General features: G+C 46.0%; 1 protein-coding gene across 1 annotated transcript in view; it reads left to right on the forward strand.

Annotated features, from left to right (window-relative positions):
* Window positions 1–10130, forward strand: part of PGM5 (phosphoglucomutase 5) — a 190423-nt gene extending 180293 nt beyond the window's left edge. Inside the window, exon 11 of the mRNA XM_049895222.1 lies at window positions 1508–10130. Within this exon, the coding sequence (XP_049751179.1) occupies window positions 1508–1597 (90 nt within the window). The 3' untranslated portion in view covers window positions 1598–10130. The remainder of the gene's footprint in view (window positions 1–1507) is intronic.
* Window positions 10131–11524: the final 1394 nt, after the last annotated feature.

Raw genomic sequence — 11524 nt, forward strand, 5'->3', positions numbered from 1 at the left:
TTGGTTTCCGTAAGGATTTATAGCCTTGTAAACCTTACGGGGCAGTTCTACCTTGTCCTATAGGATCATTATGAGTCAAGATTGACTCGATGGCAACCAGTATTGTCTTATTGGAAAGTGGACTGATTTTCTCACTGTTTCATAAGCAATGCCATATCTGTGCACCATCTAAAATCATCTCTTGTGCCATCAAGACCATCTTGAGTGGTATGTTTCCCACACTTTGGAACATGGTACCTCAACTCCTGTGCAGTTAGAAGCAGTTAAAGGGTAAAAGATAATTCTTGCTTCTCGTCCTATCCTTTGTCTTTCCAAGAATCTGTTCCTTAGCTCTCTGTTAATTTTCTGAGTGTTGCTGCAACACAAATACCACAAGTGGTTGGCTTTTAAGAAAAGAAATTTATTGTCTCACAGTCCGGGAGGCTGGAAGTCTGCATTCTGCATGAGGCTCTAAGGAAAGGTCCTTCCTTGTCTGGTTCAGCTTCTAGTAGCTGCCAGCAATCCTTGACATTACTGGGCTTCTAGGTCCCTCTGCCTCTCTTGTCTTCAGGTAACATCTGTCTTCTCCCTGTGTCTAAGGTGCTTCTTATACGGTGAAACCTGTGAGAGCCGGAACCCAACGGGACGGCCTTGTTTTCCTGGGTCTCGAAGGTTTTCTGCCGTTAACAGGGTGCAGTTTTATCACTTTTCCATTGCTTTCTGTTAGTGGAAAATATTTGAGTTTTTCTTCCCTGGCAAGTTTCTGTCTTACACAGGTTCCAGCTTTCGTAGCTTTTACCGTAACTCAGAAGTGGTTGGGTTTAGGACCACCTTGCATGGATAAGGGCCTCATTAACATAACAAAGAAAACCTTATTTCTAGACAGGATTATATACACAGGTGTGGGGATTAGGATTCCAACACATTTTGTCCGAGGGAGACACAGTTCAATCCGTAAGACCCACTAAACCTACCTCCTCTTTGGGAACCTGTGGTTTCTCGTGGGCCATGGTGTTCCGTGATGGGAAGAAATGACAGTGTTTCTATAGGATCAGCTGACGGACCGGCCTGTCTCCTCTGAAACACCAGGACTGTGTGCTCTTCAGACCGATGGTCTTAGGCTGAAGAGTGGGCTTTATCCTCAAGCTGTGTGTGTGGCGGGGGGGTGCATAGCAGAGGGAGATTTTGTTGAGTTTTTCTGAACTTCCTTAATTCGCAATGCTATGTTCATGAAATGCTCTGCAGTTGGGTTGTGAAGTTTCTTACATTGGATGGATTTCTGGGGAGCTGGCTGAGACTTTGGAGGCCCTTTTCTTTCCCCTCACCCGCCGCCACCCCACCTCCTCCACTCTCATTTTGTGGAGGAGGAAGCACAGGTGCAGAGAAGGCAGGTGACCAGCTCTGACGGCCGCAGTGAATTAGAATTTGTATGCAGGTGCGTGCGATAACAACCCATCACAACGCCCTCCTCTGACTTCCTTGAGTGGTTCACGGACAACTTGAGAGCTGTTTCTTCCTTCTCTTCCAGGCGGTGCTGAGCCCTTTGATAGCCATCGCGCTGAAGATATCCCAGATCCACGAGAGAACTGGCCGGAGGGGACCCACAGTCATCACCTGAACCGCGGCAGGCGGGTGGCTCACCCAGGCCCAGAGAGCGCTCGGAGGAGACGCGGCACCAATGCCTTCTTGCTACCTGTTTGTGCCTTGTATGACTTTGGAAAAAAACAAAAGATGTCTTGCTGTTGGGGGGGTGGTGGGTGGGAAAAGAGAAAAAGAAGTCTGTTTCTTTTGGGCTTGGGTCAGTTGCTCCGAATGTCACAGGGTCTTTAGTAGTCTGTCAAGCTGCACTGTCATCTGAAATCCGTATTTTGTCACACAAAGGAGGCTGTGCTTGTGGGAGAGAGTAAGTGGGCTGGGAAACTCTTCACCGTGACGTCTGTGTGTCCTTGGTGCCGCACGAGAAGAGTTTCTGGAATCGGGAGAGAAAGAAAGAATTAAACTAACTCAAAGCCAAAGGTACCCCTGGGCAGGCCAAACCAGACACTCCCTGTATTAGAGAAGGATTTAGCTTTTCATCCTAGGCTAGGTTCTACAACGGAGGAAAGGTCTACAACTCCTGAGAGCCTACTCCCCCTACCCCTGACCTCATGATGGTCCCTCTTCCCAGCCTCTCCTGTCCCGTCCATCCCCAGCCTCCCCTCTGCCACCTGCTCTCACGTGTCTTCTAAAGCTTTCTACAAATCACAATGATGCACTTCCAACAAACATATCAAAGGTTGTTTTTCTCTCTTATTTTGTAAATAATATTGTTTTAGCTATTAAGCTGGCTGCATTCCTTCAAATTCAGCCATTTGTTATGCAGGTAGAAAGTAGTTTCTCAAGAGGGGACACTTCGAATGAATGCTTTAAATTCTTCAGGGCCTTCCTTGGTTACATCCTGCAGGTTGACACACGGGTTTGAATGACTTGCTCCTGGGAAGACACGACGCCACCATGTCCACTGTCTCTTAGACTTCCCAATAAAGGCCTGTTTAATGCGCTTGAGGAGTCCCTGGGTGGTGCAGATGGTTAAGTGCTTGGCCACTAACTGAAAGGCTGGCTGTTTGAACTCAACCGGAGGCATCTCGGAAGAAAGTCCTGGCAATCTACTTAGAAAAAAATCCGCCATTGGAAACCTTATGGAGCGCAGTTTTACTCTGACACACATGGGGGCGCTATGAGTCGAAATCGACTTGATGGCAACTGGTATTAATGCCCTTGCTTGGTTACAGTCCTGATCTTATTGGCAATGGTTGTGGGAGGAGAGAATGAAATGTAGAAAGAGGAGAAAATGCAGTGGGTGCTGGAAGGAAGCTTTACCGGTGGTGCACTTGTGGGCCTGATGAGATGGGGGGTCGGCGGGGACCCCTGCAGAGATCCACACTGGCCGTCTTTGCCCAGGAAAGCCTACAGAAGCTCCAGCAGCCTCGTCTGCACTTGGCCAGAACCCTCAGCATATGGGACCTGTTTGCATCTGTTTTCCTGCCTTGGGAGCAGCCTGCTCACTTACCGTGTCATTTTCGGGGATGTCTGGGTGCACATTGACTGTTTAGCAATGCCTTATTGCTGTTGTCAAGGTTAATGCCAGCAAAAGCACCTTCCCAGAAGGCATTTGTTTTCATTTTCTATCTATGCTTCTGTCAGAAACCTGCTAGGACATTTAGTAGCTAATAAAAAAGTAATTTTTTGTTTCAGCTTTCTCCAAGGGTGGTTGTGGGTTTGTGCTTATTGCTTTTCTTGGTTTGTTTCATCATTTGAGAAACTTCTGTAGTCTTCACCTATCCTGATAAAGCTGCCTTTCAGGACACTTGCCAGGGCTGGGTCTCGTTATTATGACCTGAGGCATTTATTAAATAAATGGAACAGAAAAGGTGACATTTTCAAAACTGACTTTGGGGGTCAGCAGCAACTAAGATGGCATCTAGTCTTTCATTGTAATTGTCTGCATTTCAGAATAATAGGAGAGTGGCTTGGAGCTGAGGTTCTAAAGAACCATTAAGAAGTCTACCAGCAATGGAGTAAGGGTTATCTCATAGTATCTGTTCTCATCATCTTTAAAGTTGGGGTCCTATGATAGCCATCCATTTATTTGTCATTTCTACTCTGGTTGGGACAATGAAATGCATTCTTAAGCTTAATCAGCTCTAGGTAAGAAAATACTGTTTCTCAAGTTGCTGCACTTTTCAGCCCCTCTAACTTTTAAGGTCAGATGTGAATTGCTCCTCATTTACAAGTTCTGTTGCTTCATTTCAGTATGGAACCTTGTGTGCCCAGTAGCCCACCCATTCATCCGTCAACCCATTCATTATTTCAGCCAACATTTGTTGAGCAACTGCTCTATGGAGAATCCTGTTTTAGGTGCTGCAATGAAATGTATAAAATATTATTTCTGCTCTTATGAGTTTATAGAGCCCCGGTGGTGCCGTAGTTAAGTGTATGGCTGCTGATCAGAAGGTCGTTAGTTTGAACCCACCAGTAGCTCCTTGGAAACTCTGTGGGGCAGTTCTGCTCTGTCCTATAGGGTCACTATGGGTCAGAATTGACTCAGTGGCAATGGGCTTGATTTGGCTTTATGAGTTTATAATTTGGGAACAGGAAGCTATGGCACACACACATACACACACTAGTGATCAAGTAGACACAAATATTCCGGTAGGGCACAAGAAATGTGCTTTGGAAATACACAGCGGTGTGATGGTTCAGTAACAGCAGGACATCAGGCGCTCACCTGGACAGGTGAGGGACTTTGCAAAGACTGGTGTTTCTTGGAATCTGTAACCATTTACATCATTTCACCAGGGTGAATACAACAAGAACAAAGACTAGGAATTGAAGGTAAGGGCCGCTGGAAAGGAGGTTAGTCCAGATGGGAGAGGGAAGGAGCAGATACAGGGCTGTAAATATCAGGCAGAGGGAACGTGGGGGCCCGGCTATGGGAAGACAGCTGCCTGTTTCTTCTCAGCTAGTGGCCCAAAGGGAGATCCTGCAGTGGATGGAGGACACAGCCACTCTTCAGAGTCTTCTCAAATCCATATTTACAGTTGCCAGCAAGTCGATTCTGACTTGTGGCGACCCCGTGTGTGCAGAGTAGAACTCCTTCGTAGGGTTTTCACGGCTGTAACCTTTCAGAAGCAAATCACCAGGCCTTTCTTCCAAGATGCCTCTGGGTGGGATCAAACCGCCAACCTTTTGGCTAGTAGCCGGGTGTTTAACTGTTTGTGCCACTCAGGGACTCCAAATTCATTTTGCCCAGGTGTTATTTCTGCCCAAAGTAAGATCCCATTTCCTCACCCTTATTCTCAAGAGAAGTGAAAGACCGGAAATGGCTCTTTTCCACATAAAGCTCTGTGTGTCCTTAGAGATGGAGTTCCAGCCACCAGTCTGTCTCGTAGTGCATGGCGTGAGAGGTCCAAGACATTGTGGGGAACCACAGGAGTCAAGCAAAGACGAGACAGCAGACGGAGTGTGGCAACCGTCAGGGTCATTCTTAGGCTTTGTCACACCAAGGGCTCCCACGTCATTCCATGTGCCCCAGAAAAAGGACAACGATAATGTAAAATGCAGCCCCTCAGACAGGGATCACAATAGACGGTCCTGGGCAGAGTGGGAGAAAAATGTAGAACAAAATTCAAATTCACAGAAAAGAAAAAGACTCAGAACTGAAGCCACTCCTGAAGTCCACCTTTCAGCCGAAGATTAGACAGGACTATGAAATAAAAAAGTAACATGTGAGGAACGTGCTTCTTAGTTTAATCAAATATACGAGACTAAATGGGCAACCCCTGCCCAAAAGCAAACACGGGAAGTCAGGAAGGGACAGGAAACCTGGACAAATGGACGTGGAGAACCCAGGGTGGAAAGGGGGAGACTGCTGACACATAACAGGGTTTGCAACTAATGTCACAAAACAATTCATGTATAAATTTTTGAATGAGAAACTGATTTGGTTGGCAAATTTTCACCTGAAGCACAATAAAATAATATAAAATGCAGTGATTGTCACCCACCACCTACCTGGGGGGTTTGGAAATGTGGTGTATATGTGACAAAACCAAAAACCAAACCCATGGCTGTTGAGTCCATTCCAGCTCATAACAACCCTATAGGAGAGTAGAACTGCCCCAAACAGTTTCCAAGGCTGTCATCTTCAAGGGAGCAGATTGCCACATCTTTCTCCCGTGGAGCGGTAGCTGGGTTCAAGCCACCGACCTTTTGGTTAGCAGCCAAGCACCTAACCACTGCGCCACCGAGGCTCATTGTATATGTGTTAGGGTTTACCAATGGCATTTAGAGGGAGGAGCCAAGGATACTAAACATCCTACTAAATGTAAGACAGTCCCCCACCGCAAAAAGTTGTTTGCTTCCCCCAGGATTCTTGAGTTGTATTAGCTGTCATTAAAAATGGGTTAGACAGCTGCTGTGGCGTCCACTCTGACTCATGGCAACAGAACAAAACATTGCCCAGTCCTGCATCATCCTCACGGTTGCCAGCATGTTCAAGTCCACCGTTGCAGCTATTGTGCCAGTCCATCTCACCGAGGGTCTCCCTCGCCCTGGCTGGCCCTCTGCTTCATCAAACGTGATGTCCTCCTCCAGAGATTGATTCCTCCTGACGACATGTCCAAAGCAAGCAAGTCAGGCAGTGTTCTGCTGTGGTCCATAAAGTTTTCATTGGCTAATTTTTGGAAGTAGATCTCCAGGCCTTTCTTCCTCATCTCTTAGTCTAGATGCTCTGTCCACCACGGGTAACTCTGTTGGTATTTGGAATACTGGTGGCATAGCTTCTAGCACCACAGCAACATGCAAGCCCCCACAGCCTGACAAGTTGACAGATGGGCGGTGGTGGGGATGAGTAGGCAGTCATTACTAAAATGAGAACGTCAATCAAGACATTGATCAGGAATGCAGCATACACTCACGTGTGTTAGTGGGACAGAGAGTCTGGTATGTGGACTTGAAGGCTTTCTGCCCTGGAAGCATCCAGATTGACGCTCAGCCCCATGGCAGCACGTTGGGCTGAGAGCCGGCTGCACTGAGCCCAAGTTCTCTGCAGAAAATACAAGCAACGATAGGGATAAGGATGTGGTGACTTGGACTGGCCCCTGTGGGTCACAGTGAGGCATGGGGCTTATTTTGGCAGTGAGACCCATCAGCCATGGCAGGTGTGGGGAAGTGACAGTGACATGGTGTGATGACTTCACTCCATGGTGGAATTACGCATCCAGCATTCTTGAAACATGTGCACACTGACATCCCAGACACCTGCCTGGAGATGCTTTCCATTCCTGAGTGGAGAAGGGTTTGAGAGACTGCACCTCTGGGGATGATGTAACTGCTAGTAAATTGGCCTTTGGCCTTTCAGCGGTTACAAACAGCAAGAGATTATCCGAAGCAGCAGCGCTTAGCAAGACAGCCAAATGCCTGCCCCACTCCAGTTAGCTACAATTCTTATCCGTGGAAAGAGCTCATGTAGTTGGCAGTCCACCTGGGGTGTGAACCAACCGGACCAGGTTGTCATGGAACTTTAGGTAATATGGGAAAGACATGAACGGTAGACCTATGTCTTTATCATCTTTCCATGTCTTTTAGTTCTTAGTGTTTTTGAACCCACCCAGAGACACCTCCGAAGAAGGGCCTGGTGATCTGCTTCCGAGAGGTCACAGACTTGGAAACCCGAAGGAGCAGTTCTACTCTGCACACGTGGGTCTGCCATGAGTCAGAATCAACTCAACGGCAACGAACAACAATAACAACATGTGTCTGGCAACTCCTGGGTGGTGCAACTAGGTAACGTGCTAGGCTGCTAACCCAAAGTTTGGCTGTTTGAGTCCACCCAGAGGTGCCTTGGAAGAAAGGCCTGGAGATCTACTTTCAAAAAATCAGCCATTGAAAACCTGGTGGAAAGTGGAACAACCAGAATGGAAATATGGAATGGTGAAAAATGTAACCAATGTCACGGAACACTTTGTGTAGAAATTGTTGCTGGGTAAATCTTCACTGAAAAGAGAATAAAATATTATTCATAAAAAGAAAGAAAAGAAAACCCTACGGACCACAGTTCTGCTCTGATACACATGGGGTCGCTATGAGTCAGAATCGACTTGACTGCAACTGGTTTACATGCCTTGCAATAGAGGTGAGCTGGAGAGATGCCTCACCAAAGACCATGTGTTAGGTAGAATCTTGAAGGATGCACACGTGTGTCAATGAAAGCACTTGTCAGCTTTTGAGTGGAGGGGTCTAAAATGCACACACTCCACTTCAGATATGCTAAAAGATGACGCCTACTTTATTCTATAACTGACCTTGCCTTACTCATCTAGGGGGAGTGAGTATTCACACTTGCTATTGAGACTCGCTAATGGACTCAAACATACCAATGATCTGGAGCATGGTGCAGGAATGGGCGACATTTCGTTATGTTATACATAAGGACACCATGAGTCAGAGTTGGCTGGACAGCAACTAACAACAACAATTGAGTGAGGCATTATAATGTTAAAATACTGGAGTGCTGTTCCCTCTGAGAGCGCTCTGGTTCACTGACTCTCGAGCCCACCAGCCTCACTCCAGGGGAGGAGATGAGCAAATTCTCTCTGCTGTGGAGGTTTTCTTCTTTTTCACTTTCTTGTCTTCTAAGTGTTCTCCTTGCCTTTCATACAATGTCCCAATCCATCACCATTAATTTTTTTTTTTATTACTGTAAACGTATATATGTAACAAAACATTTACCAATTCAACAAACCGTGCACGTATGACTGAGCGATGTTGTTTATGTTCGTCGTGTGGTGCGATCATCACCTTTATCCTTTCCCCAGTTATTCCACCACCATGGACAGACCCCTAAGCCATGCCTTCTCTTGCCTCCCTTCCACTCACCTTTTGGTCTCTATACATCTTTCTATTCTAGATATGTCATAGAAGGGGGATCATACAATATTTGTCCCTTTGTGTCTATTTCACTCAGCATAGTGCAAAAGCTGGGCAATGAATAAGGAACACTGAAGAAGAATTAATGCATTTCAGTTATGGTGTCGGTGAAGAATATTGAATATACCATGGACTGCCAGAAGAACGAACAAATCTGTCTTGGAAGAAGTACAACCAGAATGCTCCTTAGAAGCAAGGATGGAGAGACTTCATCTCACGTACTTTGGACATGTTATCAGGAGAGACCAGTCCCTGGAGAAGGACATCATGCTTGGTAAAGCAGAGGGTCAGTGAAAAAGAGGAAGACCCTCAATGAGATGAATTGACACAGTGGCTGCAACAATGGGCTCAAGCATAACAATGATCGTGAGGATGGTGCAGGGCTGGGCAGTGTTTTGTTCCGTTGTACTTAAGGTCACTATGAGTTGGAACTGACTTGAAGGCACCTAACACCAACAACCAACAATGTTTTCAAGGCACATCCATGTTGTAGCATGAATCAGAACTTCATTTCTCTTTATGGCTGAATAATACGCCGTTGTATGGATGTACCATGTTTCATTTATCCTTTCATCTGTTGAGGGACATTGAGGTGCTGCAGTGAACACTGGCATCACCATTTTATCATGAACTTGAGGAAGGAGAAGAGATACAATGTCTACGTCTCCTGAATAAATCCCCCACGGTATGGCTAATGGTCACAATAGAACTTTCATCTGATTTACTCAGTGGATTTTAATTGCTGGACCGGGATGTCTTAGTCATCTAGTGCTGCCATAACAGGAATACCACAAGTGGATGGCTTTAACAAAGAGAAATTTATTTTCTCACAGTCTGGTAGACTACAAGTCCAAATTCAGGGCATCCGCTCTAGGGGAAGGCTTTCTCTCTCTGTCAGCTCTGGAGGAAGGTTCTTGCCCTCAATCTTCCCCTAGTCGAGGAGCTTCTCAGGTGCAGGGACCCCGTGTGCAAAGGATGCGCTCTGCTCCTGGCGCTGCTTTCTTGTTGGTATGAGGTCCCCACTGTCTGCTTGTTTTCCTTTCCTTTTATTTCTTGAGGGATAAAAGGTGGTGCAGGCCACACCCCAGGGAAATTCCCTTTGCCTTGGATCAAGGAGGTGACCTCAGTGAGGGTGGTGTTACAATCCCATCCTAATCGTCTCAACATAAAATTACAATCACAAAATGGAGGACAACCATACAATACTGATAATCATGGCCTAACCAAGTTGATACACACATTTTTGGGGGACATAATTCAAACCATGACAGGGGGTAACACCCATGGTCTTGATGTGGCACCTGACAACAACAAGAAGCCACAAAACCAAACCCATTGCTGTGAAGCTGACTGGCTCATAGCAAGCCTACAGGGCAGCGTATTTCTGCTCCATACAGTTTTCAAGGCTGTAATCTTTATGGAAACAGATTGCTTCATCTTTCTCCTGCTGAGTGGCTCGTGAGTTGGAACTGCCAACCTTTCAGTTAGCAGCCGAGTGCTTAACCACTGTGCCACCAGGGCTCCTTAGAGTACATATATTAAAACAAAAAACAAAAAACACTAGGTTCCTATTAACATTTCTTTTCAAAGTGCACCCAGCATAGTTTCTGAAGCAATGGCTGGTGCCCAGTGATGCTTGGATTTGCGATCAGATGAACTAACCTGGGTGCTGTGCTAGTTTCAGGTGGAGAAAAAAGCTTTGTCTTATAGCTCACTACGTTTTTTTTTCTGATACAAAAAAAAAAAGGCTGTAAAAGAACATTTAAGTACAAAATTTATTGCAGTAAAGAGATCAAAACAATTTCTTATGTAAACCAAAATGAACATTTCATGTGTCTACCTGTAGCTGGAAAAACCATCTTTTACAAATGCAAACTCTGGATAAAAGGCCAATGACAGAGCTTGTTGGGGTCTGCAAATGCGCTCAGACCCCCGGGGAACACTTCAGGACAGCCGTCCTGGCTGAGGGATGGAAAGACATGATGAGACAGGAGGAATGGACTTCACAGCCAGTCAATGACCAGCTTCCCGTCGGACATCCTGAGTGACACGCCCATCCAGTTACATCAAAGATTCAAATCAGATTCCCAAAGGCATGCTTCATGTAAAGGGACTAGGGTTTCTTTTTTTTATTGGGTGGGATCACTCTTTTTTTTTTTTTTAATTGTGGTGAAAATATACCCAGCAGAACATATAGCAATTCAGCAATTTCTACCTGCATAATTCACTGGCATCAAGTATATCCTTCAAGTTGCACAACCATTCTCGATATCTTTTTCCAAATTATTTCACCACCGTGAACATAAACTCAGTGCCCCCTAAGCACAAACTCCCCCGTACCCGCGCCCACCCACCCCTGGTAACCACCAATAAGCCTTGGTTTCTACAGAGTTTCTTATTCCATATAAGTGAGATCATGCAGTATTTGTCCTTTTGCAACTGACTTATTTCGTTCAGCATGTTTTCAAGGTTCACTTGTGTTGTGTCACGCATACATCAGGACTTCATTTCTCTTTACGGCTACATAATATTCCATTGTATGGACAGACCACGTTCTGTTTATCCATTTGTCTGTTGACGGACACTTTGGTGGTTTCAACCTTTTGGCTATTGTGAAATGTGCTGCAGTGAACATTGGTGTACCAAGGTTTCCTTTCATGTGGCTTTCTGAGTATGTGGCAGGTCATGCTCTATCTGTCCACTTCAGCAAGGCTGGGAAAGAGGAGGCCGCCTCCCCTCTTGACATCCCTCTTCCCTCTTGAAGGATCCACACCCTCCCTCTGACTCTCCAAGCCCCTCCTGGGACAATTCAAGGGCGCCATCTTTCTTCATCCATATAATGATCATATTGAAGGAGCCTGCCCTGTATGGGCACCTAGGCAGAAAATATAAAAGGCTTTTGGCCTTTCAAAGAGAAGCTTGACCCTAACACAGCCTCTACTGTCTCTTTCTGTGGGGACTGAGGCTCCACTCCTGCTTAAGGCCCATTTTCCCAAGGGGAAGAGAGATCCTGGGAGGGAGGAACTAAGATAGGTCAGCCTAGCACAAACGTTTGAAAAGATAGGTCCTCCACATC

The sequence above is a fragment of the Elephas maximus genome, chromosome 9 (genome assembly GCF_024166365.1).
Source record: "Elephas maximus indicus isolate mEleMax1 chromosome 9, mEleMax1 primary haplotype, whole genome shotgun sequence".
Classification (NCBI taxonomy): domain Eukaryota; kingdom Metazoa; phylum Chordata; class Mammalia; order Proboscidea; family Elephantidae; genus Elephas; species Elephas maximus.